Source organism: Theropithecus gelada, chromosome 2, assembly GCF_003255815.1.
Source record: "Theropithecus gelada isolate Dixy chromosome 2, Tgel_1.0, whole genome shotgun sequence".
Taxonomy (NCBI): domain Eukaryota; kingdom Metazoa; phylum Chordata; class Mammalia; order Primates; family Cercopithecidae; genus Theropithecus; species Theropithecus gelada.
Window position 1 is genome coordinate 32,482,502 of NC_037669.1, and position 19,971 is coordinate 32,502,472.

General features: G+C 38.3%; 1 protein-coding gene across 2 annotated transcripts in view; it reads right to left on the reverse strand.

The window, feature by feature from the left end:
- Nucleotides 1–1,524: 1,524 nt before the first annotated feature.
- BTLA (B and T lymphocyte associated) overlaps nt 1,525–19,971 on the reverse strand; it is a 35,940-nt gene continuing 17,493 nt past the window's right edge. Inside the window, exons 2-5 of one of the 2 annotated variants that reach the window (XM_025376844.1) lie at nt 17,047–17,361; nt 8,814–8,957; nt 7,376–7,422; nt 1,525–3,714 (exon numbers count right to left, since the gene is read on the reverse strand). In XM_025376844.1, coding sequence (XP_025232629.1) covers nt 3,439–3,714; nt 7,376–7,422; nt 8,814–8,957; nt 17,047–17,361 — 782 coding nt within the window. In that variant the 3' untranslated portion in view covers nt 1,525–3,438. The remainder of the gene's footprint in view (nt 3,715–7,375; nt 7,423–8,813; nt 8,958–17,046; nt 17,362–19,971) is intronic. The other variant, XM_025376845.1, reaches the window with a different exon arrangement.

Consider the following 19,971-nt stretch of genomic DNA (forward strand, 5'->3'; position numbering starts at 1 on the left):
TCATGTCCTTTTCAGGAACATGGATGGAACTAGAAGCCATTACTCTTAGCAGACTAAGGCAGGAACAGAAAACTAAATATTGCACGTTCTCACTTACAAGTGGGAGCTAAATGATGAGAACACATGGAAACATAGAGCGAAACGACAGACATTTAAGGCCCACTGGAGGGTGGAGGTTGAGAGGAAGGAGAAGATCAGATAAAATAACTAATGGGTACTAATAGGCTTAATACTTGAGTGATAAAATAATCTGTACAACAAACTTTCCATGACACTGGTTTACCTGTATAACAAACCTGCCCATGTACCCCTGAATTTCAAATTGAAGTTTTTCTAAAACCCTGCACACGAATATTTAGAGCAGCTTTATTCATAATTGTCAAAACTTGGAAGCAACAAAAATGTCCTTCAGTAGATGAAGAGATAAATAAACTGTGGAACATTCAGACAACAGAATATTATTCACCATTAAAAAGAAATGAACTATCAAGCCATGATAAGACATGGAGGAAACTTAAATGCATATTATTAAGTGAAAGAAGCAAATCTGAAAAGGCTACATGGGGCATGACTCCAACTGTATGGCGCTCTGGAAAAGGCAAAACAATAGAGGCAGCGGTTGTCAGGGATTGGGAGGGAGATGTAAACGAGTAGAGCACAGAGGGTTTTTAGGACAGTGAAACTAGTCTGTCAATCACCACAATGGTGGATACATGTCATCATACCTGTCAAAACCCAAAGAACTGCAAGTGTGAACCCTCATGTAAGCCATGAACTTTGGTTGATAATGACATGTCAATTCTAGTTACTGATTGTAACAAATGCACCACTGAAGTGCAGGATGTTGATGATGGGAGAAGCTGTGCACATGTGGGGGAAGACGGTATACAAACTCTCGATGCTCTCTGCTGAGCTTTGCTGAACCTAAAGGTGCTCTGAAAAAAAGTTGCTATATTTAGCAAAATAGATATGATCACACCAGAGAATCCATTCTGGGGACTAGATAGTTTTGGTTGGTGCACAAAACTGATCAAATAAACCACGTATACCAAACCTAGCCTCTACCAGGTTTCTCAAATTGTGGACACTGGGAAACATATTAAAATCGATTGGCATGTCTTTTAAACATGACGATTACAGAGCCATTTTCTAGACCTCCTGAATCAGAATTTCTTAGTGCTGCAAGCTGATAGTCTGCAGTTTGGCAAGTTATTCAGGTCGCTTTCATGTGTCAGGGGGTTTAAGAATCAGTATTCTATTCATGCCCACACATTTTGGGGTACAAAAGCAGATGCCAAATTGATTTCAAATAAGTTTTAATAACTTTACCTTCTTATTGAGCACAATCAACAAGCTTAAAATTTGTGAGAAACCATTAAATTATCTGCATATTCTTTTTCTCAAACCATCTATAAATTAATGAAATAAGCCATGTAAATAACAGTGAAATAGATTCATTTGGGAAAATGCATATATGGCTCTGACACCATTTTGAAAAGGAAAAAAAACATAAATGATTTGTAATTTTGGCAAACAGTACAAATATATTAATAAATCTTAGAGACAAATCATTATCAGCATTATCTTTACTATAAGACATACTAAGAATATGCTAAATAAGACAAATATTTTGCTTTTAAGTTTGAGAGAATCATAAAGGAACTGTTCAACTTTGTGTGTTCATCTGATAAGAGGACAGCTAAATGTATCCTCCCCATATTTCCTGTTTCTATTTTTAAGAATACCACAAGCAGCTATTCTAACATATCTTTCTTACATAAATTGTCCACAAATGCACCCTGGCTAAAAGAGCCTATCTCGAATTGGTTGCTTAAAATTCTAGGTGTAATTGGCAAAATAACAGTGACTCAAAAGGATATCCGCACCCCCAAATCTAAGGAACTAAAAATGCCAGTGTTACTTAAGAAAATCTCTCCGCCACAAAACCTCAGTTTTTTCTTTTTGTATGTATACCCCACGTGTACTCTCAACTCCATAATTTCACATATTATTTTCTTTAATGGCCCATTTACTGTAGTATTTTGAGCTTCATAAGCAAACTGAAAATGTAATGTCATTTTGATCAGTTTCTCATGCACCATGTCTGTTGTCACCAACTCCACCTAAAACACACACACACACACACACACACATCACATTCATTTGTGCAGCAGCTCAGCTTACATATTTGTTCAAATGGATTTTAGCCTTTGCTATCCACTTTGGATGAAGACTATTACGTTATTCAGTAGCAGCACCTGAGAATTCTAATCGTCTCAAACTGTTGAATAAAATTATAGACTATTTTTGAAATAATTTAGCTCAAGTACTTTGGAAAGTCCAAAAATCTGAATCCATCTTTTGCTATACTCTTAAGTGGCTGCAACCTCAGTATTTTAAAATAGATAATTAGCAAACTAAAATATGTCACTACAGATGATTTGCCCTGATTCCTTAGTAAGAAGAACAGCAAGATGCAGATGTGGTGAATGAAAGCATATTGAGCCCTACTGACCAATTGAATGTTCTGGGTTTTCCTCCTTTCCATTAATTGCACTTTAACTTGCTATCTAGTCAAGCATGAAGCAGTTTAAGCTATCTTCACTTACCCAATAATACCTATTCTAACTTTTAAACTATTCAGATGCCCATAAGTATATTAAATATATTAATTCAGCAGCATTATGTCACATTCCTATCCATTAGTCTATGTGACCCAAACATGAGTCTCTGCTTTGCTCATAAATGTGCTATATGTTGACTGCTCCATTAACACCTATATTTACTTATCAATCTAACAGAGTAGATATAAGCATTTGTTTGCCAGGTATGGGGAACATCTACCCTACATCCAATTGGTATATTCTATCTTTTTATTGCACCGTTTATTATTTTCATTTTCTTACATCAGGCCTGAAATGATTTCTCCTTTGCATTTAAGAAACATCATTCTTAGACTGACACAGGAAAAAATTCTTATTATGGAAGACTGACTTGAAATATACAATCATTACTGTATTTGTGGTTGGTTAGTCAAATTGGTACATTTTGTTTTCAAGAGTGTGTAGTGAACTGATGCAGATAACACAAACCTCTTTTCCCTACGGAGTCTTTCCAACAGCTTCAAAGGCAGCATCGAGTTTGTATATTAGGTAAAATGTGGCTAAAGTTTAAACATTCTACTATTCTGCTATTCATGACGTCAATCAGCTTTGGAGAGATTTTGTTGTCCGAGGCTATAACATAAAAAGCTCCCAAATAAGTTTCTGAGAGAAATTTTAATCATTTGTCCTATGGACCCTTAAGACCCAAGCACTAACATGAACATTTCTAAAGTAAAAATTCTCAAATTGAGAAATATTATTTGACATCCTATTGGGCCCAGACAATGTCAACACACTGATCATTCAATGGTTCCTGTAGGAGTCAGAAACAGACTTAACTCCTCACACATATGGATGCATATTCTGTCGGTGCTTCTTTTACATTTCTTGCCTGTCTTGAGTTCAGTCCAATGATGGAATGGTTCAGGGAAGCATAAATAATGCCCGGTTTGTTTTCTTCTAGGCATGGATTAGAATAACCTTCAGACCCTTCCTGCATCCTGAAACAAAAGTCAGGCTCATTATCATAAATTCCAGTTTCTGATAGCAGTACTTGGGAATTTTGCCTGGTTCTTGCTTCCGTTTGCTCACTCTTAAAGGGAACATCAACCTATAATAGAAAAGAGGATGGTTTTAAGTGACACTTACGGCCATGGTAGTGCATATTCATTAGCAAACTATGAATGAAAGGCTTCAATGGAGTCATGTCCATTGAGAAATAATCTACTGTCCCTCATGTATGCTGCTGACATCTACATTTTCAGCTAACTCTCAATTATTAAAGGATGAAAGGCTTGAGAATCACTATGTCACCCCTAAATAGTTATTTTGTGCTTTATTACTGGTCACTTTTGAGGTCACAGAACATTTTTTAATCCCCCTTTAAGATAAAAAGCATAGCCCAAATGGATGGAAAAAGCAAAAAATATCCTATGAAAACTTCAGGCAGTTTATAATATGATGAACAGCATTTAATGCAGTTTAGAATAAAAAGATTAAGGATAAAGCAGAACAAATACCCCCGAAGGGGGCAGAAAGAATAAATATTATGAGTTAGCCAAGATACATTATTATAATTTAAGACCTCAAATTAAAAAATTGATGTCAGTTTTGGAAAGATAAAGCTTAGAAAAAGTTCTAAGACAATATTCCAGTTGTTATTCCTACCAAAATAATTTTTTTTTTTTTGTGACAGAGTCTTGCTCTGTAGCCCAGGCTGGACTGCAGTGGCGCAATCTCGGCTCACTGCAAGCTCCACCTCCCGGGTTCACGCCATTCTCCTGACTGAGCCTCCCTCCTGAGTAGCTGGGACTACAGGCACCCGCCATCTCGCCTGGCTAATTTTTTTTGTATTTTTAGTAGAGACAGGGTTTCACCGTGTTAGCCAGGACGGTCTCAATCTCCTGACCTCGTGATCCACCCGCTTCGGTCTCCCAAAGTGCTGGATTATAGGCGTGAGCCACCGCACCCGGCAAAAAATTCTTACAGTTTCAAATATAGCCAAATATCTTAGAGCTTCTGAGAAAGAGGTGAATTTGTAGAAACAAACAGTAAAATTAGTCCTGATGTTTTCTCACTCTGCAGTTATTTATTAGCCACTCCTACCTATACAAAGGTTCACCTGACAAAGATGTGTTCATCCTAGGGGCTATTTCAGTTCTTTAAATTCAAGTTTTGCCCATCGATTTATGCTCTTGACGTCTGGCCTAACTCCTTTAAGGTATCAGGTACACAGTCTGAAAGTCTACACACTTTATCTGGTCCTTTGTCATCCCCATTGTGCTATGTGCAGTAGGATGTCTGTGGCAGATTTCCTTGGCAGAGCTCTATCATGCAAGCGTGTTTGGCTTTACCCTGAGAAGCTAGGTAATAATTCCTGATACAGTGCCACCCTCTGATGTGGTGGCTGCCCAGACATCACAGTGAGGCTGAGCGACTGAAAGAGGCAGAGGTTGCTTGGCTAAGAGAAAAAGTACTCCCAACTCCACTGGAAGGAGCCTGGTTGAAGTCAGTAGGTGGCACACTTAAGAAGACTGTCAAGTGAACTGAAAACTAGCCATTAGTCCTCAATATATCAACAAGGATCCTGTGATACTTTTCAATCTGTTTAAGCCTGTCAATTCAGTTGCCTGTCTCTCATCCCAAGAAAGGGTTCATTTCCATGAAACATTTTGTTAAAGTGAATGGAGCAAAGGAAAATCTAGCGCTCTGCAGCACCCCTGCTGTGGCACCCCGTCAAAGTGGCTGGCTGCCACAAGGCCAGTGCACCACAGTGTGGTGGATAGGGGTGATAAAACCAGAAACAGCAATCCCACCTTACATTCCTATGGCAGGTTGCGGTATACAAAGCACTTTAAAATGTGTATTTATAGTATATGTTTAGATATAATTCACATGCCATAAAATTCATCCTTTTAAGTGTACAATTCAGTGGTTTTCATTAGGCAAGCACTTTACGCCCTCAAAGGACCATTCTGGATTAAGATCAGAGCCTTGGCTTTCTTTTTTTTTTTTTTTTTTTTTTTTTTTTTTTTTTTTTTTTGAGGCGGAGTCTGGCTCTGTCGCCCAGGCTGGAGTGCAGTGGCCAGATCTCAGCTCACTGCAAGCTCCGCCTCCTGGGTTTACGCCATTCTCCTGCCTCAGCCTCCCGAGTAGCTGGGACTACAAGCGCCCGCCACCTCGCCCGGCTAGTTTTTTGTATTTTTAGTAGAGACGGGGTTTCACCGTGTTAGCCAGGATGGTCTTGATCTCCTGACCTCGTGATCCGCCCGTCTCGGCCTCCCAAAGTGCTGGGATTACAGGCTTGAGCCACCGCGCCCGGCAGAGCCTTGGCTTTCATATGTACCTGTTATGTTTGTACCAGTTCCTTTCCTGTCACGTTTATACCAGTTCCTTTCTGTACTTTGATTTCTCCACGGTTCCCATACTAGTTTTATGTTAAGAAATATTTAGCCCCAAGGATCTAATATGGTATCCTTTTGATTATTTTCTGAAATGCTAGACAACTGAAATGGGGCAAAAATCTTCAGATTCTTGTGACAAGCAAAAACACTTTAAAACAAACTTCCCAAACAATTGCACATACAGAAAATACCCTTTTGAATTAAGCTTCAAATCGTAATTTATCCAGCCTACACAGGAAGAAAAATGTGCACAGCTTAACCAACCTGGGTTTTACTTGCACAGTAAATTATTTAGATTTTTTGTCTTAAATAATTTCATAGCTCTCTGGCCTTATTGTAATCAAATGAAAGTTTTATTATTATTTACTATAGAAAGAAAATAACATTCAAGAAAATTTCCCTATTTGAGGGAACAAACCCTTAGCACTCAACACATACCTACTGATGCTCATGAAAACTTAATAGAAGTTTGTCAAGTTGAGTGTATTCGGTTTGGTTTAAAATTAAGCAGCTGGGTGGGGAATGTTGAATGCCATTTAATATTATATACAGAATTATTGGCTGTATCGACTTTGTCTTTTGTGGAATTTTTAAGAGGGTTACTACCTCTTTATCACTATTTTTCCTTACTGAAACACAGATACATATCAAGTTCCTTTACAGTATCTCATTTATGACTGTTTAGTTTTAATTAGAGGGCTTCAGAATGCTTTTCCACAAATATATTGCCTCGTCTTGCATTCATTTTTAGTTCTAATATCTCCATACCATTCAACTCAAAAGAAAAGCCTACATTTATTTTCCAAACCTCGTAGGAAAGATTGACTCCAAAATTCCCTTCCTTTAGTCTGGGTGGTCCCTTCCTTGATGAGCCCATACACATTGCCAGGGTCCTCTGTATAATAACTAAGCCAAAGATCATGCCTCTATTTTGCTGGTGCTATTTATGAAGATATCTAACCATTTTATGAAGTTATTTATGGGGTCATTCTTTCATCAGCTCCCTACTCTCTTCCAGAAAGACCTTAAGGTGTTTACATAAAAAATAAATGAATAGCCTGAAGCCACATAACAGGCAAGAGCAGAGTCAAGGTTGTACGGTTCAGTCTCTGACTTTTCTGTCTTGGATCTAGACTGCCTCCCATGAACTTCCAAAGAACCATTTATTATGACACTTGTTAACCCTAAAGAGCTTTTGCTGCATAGAGAGCAGAGTGCAAAATTCACATCTTTAAAAATGGGTATATATATATATGGTACATAGAATAATGCCTGGCACATGGTAAGTGTTGTATAAATTCATTGAATAAATACATAAACACAGTATAACGCAAATTGCATTTGTTTCAACAGACACATCAAGTTTACCAGGGTAATTTCCCTTCCTGTTGTGTCAGAGAGTTCATTTTGCTTTCCTGGAAGACAAAAGGAAAAGAAGTAATCAAAAGGAGTAACAAAAGCAGAAGTAAACCACCTTGCCACCCATGCTTACCCTGTTGAATGCCAGGGATAGTGTTGTTAGTTTTGGCTTGTTAATTTGCTTTGCCTAGCACACACTTGTTTGTGAGAATTCACAGTGACCAGCTCTCTCTCTGGTTCATCACTTTTCAGTCCACATAGCCCCATGGCATATCTAAGAGGAAGGGGAAGGATCTAGTATATCACTTGCGAGAGACTGGAAGTCCTTGCTCTGGGGACATTCCATACTCAATGCCAGAAATGCTGCTGTCCTGTCACCTGTGTAGCCAAGGTCTCCTACTACCTAGTTCACTTTGAATGTGGTAAATCAAAAGACTTATCCCTGACTCCTTTTCTGAAGTTCTAAGAGAGGTTCCAGCAGTCTCAAGAAAGATGATGAAAGATACAGAGAGGCTGTAGAAAGAGCCATGGAGTTGCAGATGAAGAATTGGGGTAAGAGAGAATTCTTCAGAATCCAGAGAAGGTTCTGAACTCCAGAAGTTCTCACTCCAAAATGTCAGAAGCACTTTTGCCCAGTCAAAGGTTACTCCTGTGACACACAGAATAAGGGTTGCTCTATCTAGCTCAGTTTCTATAACTACGCTGTCGCAGGTGTTGTGAAAACAGGAATGGGAAAGAATGGAGGAGAAGAAAAAAGAAAGAGAAAACTGAGTAGTTCAGGCCAAAGCTAGATCAGAATTCTCTATGCTTTCCTCTCTTACTTATTTGGTCATGACATTGAGGGAGTTCTTACAAAAGTAGAAGGGAATTATTTTCAAAATATCACACCATTCCCTTCATAGCCAAACCCACATTTTTCAAATGCATTATTGTTGGGTAAGGATTCAGGTCAAGCCTATGTTTATAATGGCAACAGAAAGTACAGACATATTCATTTTCTCTGGGAACATTGGTTCTTCAATGAGGTAAGGGTGCGTGTGGGACTGGCATGATGTGGTATGGCTGTGAAAAGAGGATAATACAAAATAAATCAGATATCTTGATCTGAGAGACTGTTTCAACTTCCAATCCTGTTAAGGTTTAGAAGAGCTCTTTCTCACACAAACCTAAGACTGATGCAAAGAGAATGATGAATTCTCAGCAATGTGCTGTGCTTGCCACAACTCTAGCTGGAACACTGTGCTGTGGTGAGCATGCCTCTCTCGTGACTCAAGGAAGCCCCAACCAACCCATCTGGCTTTTTAGCACAAGTATGACTTGTCTTCTAGGAAATCATTATCCATGGTTTACAGGATTGGGAAAGAAAACAACAGGAAGAAACTAAAAATCCTTTAGCCCCAGAAATAAGAATGTGTGGTACTGGGGGCAGAGGGAAAATAGAACCCACCTTGGTGCCTTCTCAGGAAGCAGAAGAGGCAGAAACAGGTAGTGATGAGTAGAGGCAATCCCCCCAAAGGAAGTAAACTATACAGGAGCCATGGTCTGCTTGCCATTTCGTCCTTGGAGGGTCGTTCTGAGGCACTTTTTACATCTGGAATGTTAGTAAATGCTAAAGAGAGTTAGGAAATCCGAGATATATTGGGATCAGCGGCACCCCTCTGCATTGTCAGAACTTGAATGAAGGAGATTTCAGGCCAGTGCCCCCATTTCTCTTTCAGAGGCATTCCTCAAGAATCCCAGTGCCCTCAGCCACCTCTTACTTTCTTGCTGAGCAGATGTGGCTCTGCAATAATTTATCTTTTGCAGAAATTCTTTATTCTGATAGAGTTAATCTTCCACAGAACAATCTTCATGATAGCTGTCAGAAGGTACTTCTTTAAGATTTTGTATTTACGGTATCTAACTCTCATATTCATCACTTAAGTAGGAAAACCGTTGTCTTTATTTTGCCCCAAGAATAAACCCAAGTCAGATAGCTAGTGAGTGGCAATGGGAACTCAAGTCAACATGTTTGTAACATGAAATTCAAGTTTCTTTAACACACTGTCCTTTCCTTGTCTCATAACTTATCAGAATCTCCAAATACCAAATACTTTTGATATCCTCAAAAGTGCTCTGCATGGCACACAGCTAATGTGCATTACTACTGATCAATGTTGATATGCATTGAGGTCCTGTTTGTCTGCAGTTGTTCACAGCTCATTAGCAGGTTGTGAAACAATTTAGTAGGTCACAAATAGCATTTTAAAAAAGGAAACAGAAGAGGATAGAAATCATCAGAATGCATCACACACCAGAGCAGTGGTTCTCAAGCAGGACAATTTTGGCTCCAGGGAACATGTGGCAATGTCTGGAGACGTTTTTGGCTGTAACAAGGTAGGGGGCTGGCAACTAGTGAGTAGAAACCAAGGATTCTGCTAAACACCCTATACTATACAAGATGCAACCCCCACTCAGTGCAACAAAACACTATCCAGACCAAAATGTCAATGGAGAATCTCTGTCTTACAGTTAAGTAAGACCTTATGAAACTTTTTTATATTTGTGTGTATTATGGGTTGTGATGTAAGATCTATTTTTTTTTTTTTTTTAAATTTTTGGGTTACTGTTAACACAGTATGAAAAATACTGGAGTAAGATATTATAAGGTCTGGCCTGGTGGCTCACACCTGTAATTTCAGCACTTTGGGAGGCCGAGGTGGATGGATCACTTGAGGTCAGGCGTTTGAGACCAGCCTGGCCAAAATGATGAAGCCCCGTCTCTACTAAAAATACAAAAATTAGCTGGGTGTGGTGGTGTGCATCTGTAATCCCAGGTACATGGGAGGCTGAGACAGGAGAATCGCTTGAACTCGGTAGCTGGAGACTTCAGTGAACCGATATGATACCACTGCACTCAGCCTGGGTGACAGAGTGAGACTCCATCTCAAAAAAACAAAACAAAACAAAATTATATTAATTCTATTATAATGTTATTTTGTTTCGCTAGATGCTTGGGTTTGGGGTAAAAATGATTAGGGGCAATTGAAGCTGCACAAAAAGTGGTTTGGTTATTCAGAGTGGTAACAAATGTTGTCTATTGATGCTGCAGCTGCTGTTTAGTTAGTGATCAGTCAAACCACTGCCAGGAGTGCCAGAAACAGCTGTCTGGGGGAGAGTCTTGGATAGTAATGGGGACTAGGTTTCTACAACAGATATCCTAATACAAACAAATCTGCTGGATCAAGAAGATCCAACTTCTGTTACTTCTTTAACCCCCCCAAAAAACTAATTTCCTTAATTTTACTTGATTAGTTTGATCAAATAAAACTAATTCAGAACAAACTCTTTCTCTATTTCAGAACAAATTCAAAACTCCTCTAACTTATTTTGAGTTTGTTCTGAAATAGAGAAACAAGAAAAAGAACTGAAATTGATTGAGAAAATGATGAGAGTGTACACTTGCGTATGTCCAAAACCAGAGCTAGCCTTGGGGAGGATTCCAGTGTTTGCACACTACCAGAGAATCCAACAATCCATCTCAAGATAAGTTAGCATCATTTGTGGAACATCACCCCAAGATTATTGACACAAAGTAAATTCCTGGGCTTATTTTGAAGCTCACTGAAAGACTGTAAGTACAACACAATCTTCGTCTATCTGCTTTGATCTCCTCTTCCCCATTCCTTAAGCATAAGGACACAGTATAGTCTGTACAATGATACCTCTGACACCTGGAATAAAAAGAGGCACATTCAGCAGGTGCTCCAAATCAGGGTGGAAGTCCACAAGGACTTCCTGCCCTCTCACTTCACACCCACTTTCCTGCCACAGATAATGATCACATTTTGAGGAAGTTCTTTTTTCATTTTTCTTTTTTTTTTTTGAGACGGAGTCTCGCTCTATCACCCAGGCTGGAGTGCAGTGGTGCAATCTCGATTCACTGCAGCCTCCACCTCCTGGGTTCAAGTGATTCTCCTGCTTTAGCCTTCTGAGTAGTTGGGATTACAGGTGCCTGCCACCATGTGCAGCTAATTTTTTGTATTTTTAGTAGAGACAGGGTTTCAGCATGTTAACCAGGCTGGTCTCAAACTCCTGACCTCAAGTGATTTGTCCGCCTCGGCCTCCCAAAGTGCTAGGATTACAGGTGTGAGCAACCATGCCCAGCCTTGGGGAAGTTCTTAATCAGAAACTGACGAAAGGAAGTTTGGGAAGGGTGAAGTGGCAGGCCAATGGATGTTTCAATGACTGTTCCCCAGCTCTGTCAACTTTTCCCCTAGGACTTTGGCCTGTTTTACAAGATGCTTTTCTTCGTTTTGGGAGAATAGTGCTTTCCCAAGAGCATCCAAGCCCCAACACTGTCACAGACCTGTTCTTACATGAACTTTTAACTTGAACATAAACAGCAAAAGAGGGTCACATACAAAAACAAGAAAATGTCCAAAATCACTTTGGAAATATATTTCACAGGAAAAAATAAAATATTTTTTATCAGACCTCCAAAATTTCTTTATGAAAAGCATGGTCCTTAAACTTATTTCCAAAATATATTTTTCTCCTCACCTTATACTTGGTTCACTAAGCACTTTCAGGTTCAGAAGGAAAAAGAATTTTTCTTTGACCCTCCCTGTTATTTTTGTTTTCACCACTTTACTGAAGAAAAATGAACACCTAGATTAAATTAGTTTTAAATTCACACAGAGTTTAAATTAAAGTTAATTCCTAAACAATTTACCTTTAGTGAAGGAAGTAGGGGAAAAAAAAGAAATATTCCACAAATTCCTGCCTTCCAAGACATTATAATCTTTCATGGGACCTAAAACACATTTCCACACATTACTACAGTGAAAGGAAATGATAAATGAGAGGCACAGACCTTAAATGGCATACAAATTGGTAAAAGGGAGTGATCCCTTCTCTTCAGGTGATCATGAAAGGCTTTCGTAAGAACTTGGAAAATGAGCTGAGATTGAAAGGAGGGGTAGAATTTCCATAGGTGGAGACAGATGAATGGGTGCTCTACAAGTGGCAAGAGCAGCATAGGCAGGGCTATGATGAAGATGTGGTTATGGCAAGTAAGGCCATTAGGCTAGAGTTGAGAGGCTCTATATGGAATGCAGAAACAATCTAGAAAGGTGGTGGGATCAAACTCTGGAAGATTTTGAGTGCTGGTTAACAAAGAAGAGCCGAATATTGTGAGCACTGGGGATGCTATGCAAGAGAGTGGTGTTACGAAGGACATGAGGTAAATTAAATGTATTTGGCTGAAATGGACCAGAATGGGGAAACACTAAAGACAAAGAGTCCAATCATAGAATTTATTGGAATTATGTAGAAGGAAGATAATGATGGTGTGAGATGCTCATAGAAGCAATTGGAGGAAACACATGACAGAGTGGAATGTTGTGGAGAGACAAGAGTAGGAAGCAAAGAAAATTCTCTGGGATTTTCCATAAGGATCAAGAGCATTAATTAACAAACTGATAAGGAAGGGAGTGATAAGAAGGGTAGGTGAGTAGGAAACTAGGAGTTGAAATGTTCGAAAAAAAACTGACAAGGCCCTTCATGTCTCCTATTTAGCTCTTAGACTTTCTCTTTCACCACTTCATACTTCCGGTACTTTGTTCCATAAAACCCCCAGGGCACAGGAATTAGGAGGGAATGTTATTCCCTTTCCCCTAAAGTTGGGCTCTTTCCTCCACAAAATAGATAGACTGTTGATCCTAATCTCAGCCCCAACTTGATCCCTAGAATAGGCACCTTTATGCACTTTACAAACTATAGACTATCTTTAGTTGTCATGAATGACCCAAATAGGGATAGAGAAGAAATTGTAAAGTTACTTTTGTGTAACAGACTTTTGTATCGCAATTAATTATTAACTTCTGACCTTGCATCTGACCTTGGCTAAATTCATCTCTCGTATAGAAGTAGATTAGTTCCCATAAAGAAAGACTGAATTACACAAGAAGGCTTCTCTTCCAAGGAAGGTAGACTCAATGCCTCAACATTTAATTTTATTATACATTATGTTAATATATTATATAAAGTAGTTAATAGCACTTATTTATTCAATAGTATATATCATTCTAGAATTAACATTTTGCAGATTTTCCTTATTTTTGTAATTTATTTTGCCTGTTTACAAAACAGTATTTGTTAAAATTTCAATATTTTGTTTCATTAATGTGAATTAATAATGCAATTATTTCCAGAAGGTGTTCATTCCATATATCCTTAATATAGGCTTCTCCAGGTTGATGAAGACAATGTTTGTGCTTTGCATATACTATATTCTTTAATTCATTTACAAAGAAATATTTAGTGAGCCCCTACCATGTTCCAGGTACCCTGACATCCATCATACAGAGCAAAGATGTTTAAGACACAGCCTCCATCCTGAAGGGGTTTATCAGCCAGTGCATGGATGGTCACAAGTAACTAGCACTGAGCTTGACGCTGTATTTGCAAAAGCGGAGTCCCTAACTCTGCCATCGATTTCTTCTATATTTCTATATTTCATAATTGAAGGTTGCTGCTATCACTAAAGTGCTCTGCATTTTTTCATGGGGCTGCTGTAAGAAATTTTAAACTGACTTAAAGCATTTTAAAAGAATTTAAATGGGTTCCTTCATTGTGCTAATTTGGGGGAGTTGCAAGACACTCAAAAGTAAGCATAGAAAGTAATAAATTAACGTTAAAAAGAACAGTTGTAAAATGTATGCATTTAAGTGAATGATGTCCATAAAGGAACTAAACTGTATGAGGGTGCATCTAGAGTTCAGCCATGCTACCATTGCAATAACCCTCTTTTGAAATTTTTCTTCCCAATAACCATAAGGGTCAATTTATGAGCAACGAAAGAAACTCCACCTTATTTCTTATAATTAAAGGGCGCTCTTTTTTGATCCAAATATATTTTTATTGTGGTAAAATACATATAACACAAAAATTACCATTTTAATCATTTAAAATGTACAATTAGATGGCATTTAAGATATTCACAATGTTGTGTAAACATGACTACGATCTAGATTCAGAACATATTCATCACCCCAAAAGGAAACCTTCTACCTATTAAGTAGTCATGCCACATTCTTTATTTCCTCAGCCCCTGGCAACCACCAATTTATTTTCTGTCTCTATGGATTTGCCTATTTTGGGCATTTCATATAAACAGAATCACATCATATGTAAACTTTTGTGTACATCTTCTTTTACTTAGCATAATGCTTCTGAGGTTCATCAATGTTGTAACATACGTTAGTACTTCATTCCTTTTCATGACTGAATAATATTCCATGTGTGGATAAACTACATTTCCTTTATCCATTCATCAGTTGAACATTTAGGTTGTTTCCACCTTTTGGCTATTGTGAATAGTGCTGTGATAAACATTCACGCACAAGGATTTGTGTGAACAGATATTTTAACTTCATTTGAATATTTACCTAGGAATAGAATTACTGGGTACTGTGACAACTAGGTTTTATCTTTTGAGGAACTGTTAGACCACTTTCTAAAGTTACTGCACCATTTTACATTCTCATCAGCAATGGATGGGGTTTCTATTTCTTCACATCCTTGCTAACACTTCTTATTTTCTATTTTTTTTTTATTCTAGTCATTCAATGGGTATGAAGTGGGTTTTCATTGTGGTTTTGATTTGCAAATCTCCAGTAACTAATGACATGGAGCATTTTTTTTCACATGTTTATTGGCCATTTATGTATTTTCTTTGATGAAATGTCTATTCAAGTCCTTTGCTCATTTTAAAATTAGGTTGCCAGTCTATTTGTTGTTGAATTTTAGTGCCTTTTGATGCACAAGTGTTTAATTTTTATGAAGTCCAATTTATCTATTTTTGGTGTTATTGTTGATTACGCTTTTGTAATCATATCTAAGAAAGCACTACTAAATCCAAGATCAGAAACATTTATCCCTATGTTTTCTCCTAAGAAACCAGAGTTTTATTGTTTTATATAATGTAGTTTTTATAGTTTTAGCTCTTCTACTTAAATCTCTGACATTTTGATTTCTTAAAATATGGTGTGAGATGAGGGTTCAAATTCATTCTTTTACATATGAATATCCAATTATCCTGGCACCATTTATTGAGACTATTCTTTACCCACTGAAAAATCTTGGCACCCTTATCAAAAATCAATTGACTACAGATATGTGGAGTTTATTCTGGACTCTGAATTCTATTTGCATTGATCTCTTTGTCTATCCATATGACAGTTCTACTGTGTTTTTTTTTTACTGTCATTTTGTAGTAAGTTTTGAAATAGAGAAGTCTTAGCTTCAATTTTGTTCTTTTTCAAGAGTGTTTTGGCAATTCTGGGTCTGTTGCAACTCACTGTGAATTTTAGGATCAGCTTTTTTATTTCTGCAATAGCAAGAAAAAGCTGTTAGGATTTTAGTGGAACCGCATTGAATCTGCAGATCACCTTGGGGAATATTGCTATCTTTGCAATATTACATCTTTCAGTCCATGAATACAGAGTGTCTTTGTATTTATTTACATATTCTTGAATTTCTTTCAGCCATGTTTTCTTTGTTCAGTGTACAACTCTTGTACCTCTTTGGTTAAATTTATTCTTAAATATTTTATTCTTTTTGATGCTATGGTAAATGGAACTGTTTCCTTAATTTTCTTTGTGGATTGTTTATTGCTAGTGTACAGAAATATCACTGATTTTTGTGTGTTGATCCTGTATCATGTGGAATTGCTAAATTCATGTATTAGCTTTAATAGTTTTAAATAAATTTTTAAGAATTTTTCTACACGTAAGTTCATGCCATCTGTGAATAAAGTTTTACTTCTTTTTTTCTAAGTTAGATACCTTTTATTTCCTGTTCTTGCCTATTTGCTCTAGCTAGAACTTGCAGTTTAATGTTAAATTGAAATGGCAAAAGCGAGAATCCACGTCTTGTTCCTGCTCTTAGGGGGGAAAGCTCTAAGCCTTTCACCACTGAATATGATGTTGGCTATAAAATTTTTATAAACCAAATTTTTTTACTCTCACTTACTCCCCTCTCTATGTATTTTTTCATGTTTTATTCAGCTTGGTTTCCCCCAGCTTAACTTCTATCTGTCCTTCCTCAGTTGTCAAAGGACATTAAAGGCCTCTGTTGGGGAACAGGGGAGAGAGATGAAGCTCTGAATATTCCCAGAAAATCATTAGGAAGCCAGGTTAGTTGTTTGCTGTTTTTCCTCTAAACAAACTGTGAACTATTAAGAAGTGTGTAACTGCTGAAGCACCACAAACATAAATTCAAGAAATTGTAATGAACAAAAGTAAAGAAGAGAAAAATGGGAAAAAAAGAAAAGAAAAGAAAAGAAACCAAAGACAAAGAATCACAGAGCTATTAGCACCTATAGGTATTCACTTTATAATTTTTTCGATATTTCAGTGGTCTACTTTTGGACTTATGAAATAAATTTTATAATCCCTAAAGTCAAAAACAATAACTTTTATTATCTATTTCTCTACTCTCCTCTATCTCACTCATCTCAAACACACACATACACACACATATGTACACACTGGCACATAACAATCTGTGAGGTGTAGCAGATTTCAGATGTGCTATGGGAATTGACTTTCTAACATAATCACTTGAGAAACTGAATCCCCCTCTTCCTGGAAACATTATGAGAAAAATATCAGATGGTCTAGATATTGAGAACTCACCTGTCACATAAAGAGTTGTTGAGTGGCTTTCAATGATAGCAGACAGAAAATCTGCAGAACAGCGGTATGACCCATTGTCACTAGGAAGCACTGGTTCAAAATGTAGAATAAAAAATGAAAGGTTCTTCTCTTGTTTCCAACTTGTGTGTCTACCTTCAAGTTTTACACATGTTGTTCCATTGAGCTTGCACCAAGTCACATGAGGCCTGTGAGCACAGTATTTCACAGGGCATTCTAGTTTAAAGGGATCTCCTGCGAAGATGGAGTGATAGGATTGTCTCTTTATATAAAGCTGTACATCGCATGATTCTTTGCCTAAAAGATAAAAACAAAACTAAAATCAAATATGTTCTTCTGGAAGTACCATATATATGTGACTTCATTAGTTCTCAAGCATTATTTGGTAATTTTCAAAAACAATTCCCCAATTTCTAGTAATTAAGCCTCACTAGCAGAATGTCTCATACGTATTAGGCACCTAATAAATATGTTTAAAAGGTGAAATAAATCATTTAATCCTCTGTCAGGCCTCCGAGCCCAAGCTAAGCCATCATATCCCCAGTGACTTACATGTATACATCCAGATGGCCTGAAGCAACTGAAGATCCACAAAAGAAGTGAAAATAGTCTTAACTGATTACGTTCCACCATTGTGATTTGTTTCTGCCCCACCCTAACTGATCAATGTACTTTGTAATCTCCCCACCCTTAGGAAGGTTCTTTATAATCTCCCCCAACCTTAAGAAGGTTCTTTGTAATCTCCCCAACCTTGAGAATGTTCTTTGTGAGATCACCCCTTGCCCCCAAAACATTGCTCTTAACTCCACCGCCTATCCCGAAACCTATAAGAACTAATGATAATCCCACCACACTGTGCCGACTCTCTTTCTGGACTCGGCCCGCCTGCACCCAGGTGAAATAAACAGCCTTGTGGCTCACACAAAGCCGTTTGGTGATCTCTTCACACGGACACGTGAGACACTGTCTTAGTCTGTTTTCTGCTACTATAACCGAATACCTGAGATTGGATAATTTATGAATCATGGAAGTTTTACTTGGCTTATGGCTCTGTAGGCTGAGAAGTCCAAGAGCATGGTGCCAGCATCTAGCAGAGGCCTTTGTGCTGCATTATCTCATGACAGAAAGCAGAAGGTGGAAGGGAGCACACAAGACAGAGAAAAATGGGGGCCAAAATTTATCCTTTTATCAGGCACCCACTCCCATGATAACTAATCTATTCCTACAATAAGGGCATTAAATACATTCATAATCTACTGATGTCTTAAAGGTTCCACCTCATAATACTGTTACAATGGCAATAAAATTTCAATATGAATTTTGGAGGGGGCATTCAAACTATAGCATTCTGTCCCTGGTCCCCCAAAACTCATGCTCTTTTCACATACAAAATACATTCGTTCCATCTCAATAGCCCTAAAAGTTTTAATTTATTCCAGAATCAACTCAAAATGCCAAATTCAGAGTCTTATCTAAATCAGATATAGGTAAGATTCAAGGCACGATTCACTGTGAAGCATATTCTCTCCAACTATGATCCTGTGAAATCAAAACAAGTTATCTACTTCCAAAATACAGTAGTAGGACAGATATAAGATAGATATTCCCATTCCAAAAGGGAGAAATAGGCAAAAATGAGAAAGTAACACGTCCCAAGTAAGTCCAAAACCCAATAGAGAAATAAAATGGCATTGCTGGCCTTGGTTGATGCTTCAGCACTCACAAGTTAGAGACTCCTGCTTGCGCTCTCCCAGGCTAATGCTTCAGGCTAATAGCTCCACAGTTCTCAGGTCTCAGTGGAGGTCCACTCCCATGCCTCCACTTGGCACTGCCATGGGAGTGGACTCTTCCTGGGCCCTCAGGCTGTCCACAACATTCTTTGAAATCTACATGGAGGAAGTTGTGGCCCACGCTTCTTGCATTCTGCTAGCCTGCACACTTAACAAGTGCGTGCCACCAAGGTTTACCAATTGCACCTTACGGAGTAGTGGGTTGAACTGCACCTGGGTTCACTTGAGCCATAGCTGGAGCAGCCAAGGAGCACTGTGCTGGTACTTTGTAATCTCTCCCACCCTTCTCTGGACTTCTCAACCTACAGAGCCATGAGCCAAGTAAAACTTCCATGATTCATAAATTATCCAATCTCAGGTATTCGGTTATAGTAGCAGAAAACAGACTAAGACAGTGTCTCACGTGTCCGTGTGAAGAGATCACCAAACGGCTTTGTGGGAGCCACAAGGCTGTTTATTTCACCTGGGTGCAGGCGGGCCGAGTCCAAAAAGAGAGTCGGCACAGTGTGGTGGGATTATCATTAGTTCTTATAGGTTTTGGGATAGGCGGTGGAGTTAAGAGCAGTGTTTTGGGGGCAAGGGGTGATCTCACAAAGAACATTCTCAAGGTTGGGGAGATTACAAAGAACCTTCTTAAGGTTGGGGGAGATTATAAAGAACCTTCTTAAGGGTGGGGGAGATTACAAAGTACATCGATTCAGAGAGCAGAAACCTGCGGCAGATCTGGGCAGCAAGCCTGTAAAAGGCACTCCAGTTTCCTCTGAAACCAATTTGCCCTCTGAACTCTGAGCCTATGATGGGAGGGGCAGCCTCAAAGGCTTTGAAATGCCTTCAGGGCCTTTTTCGCAACTTCTTGAATAGTACTACACTCCCTTCTATCCGTATTAATCGCTTTAACAATGGTCACTAGGCCACACCCTTAGTATTTTCTCCCAAACATGCCTTTTCACTTTTTATATGGCTAGGCAGTGAATTTTCCAAATCTTTCTATTCCACTTCTCTTTTAATTATAAATTCCATGTTTAAGTCATTTTTTCCCCTCCTGCCTCTTACTGTAAGCAGTTAAAAGTAGCCACACAGCAGCCTAAATGCTTTGAGGCTTAGATATTTCTTCCAC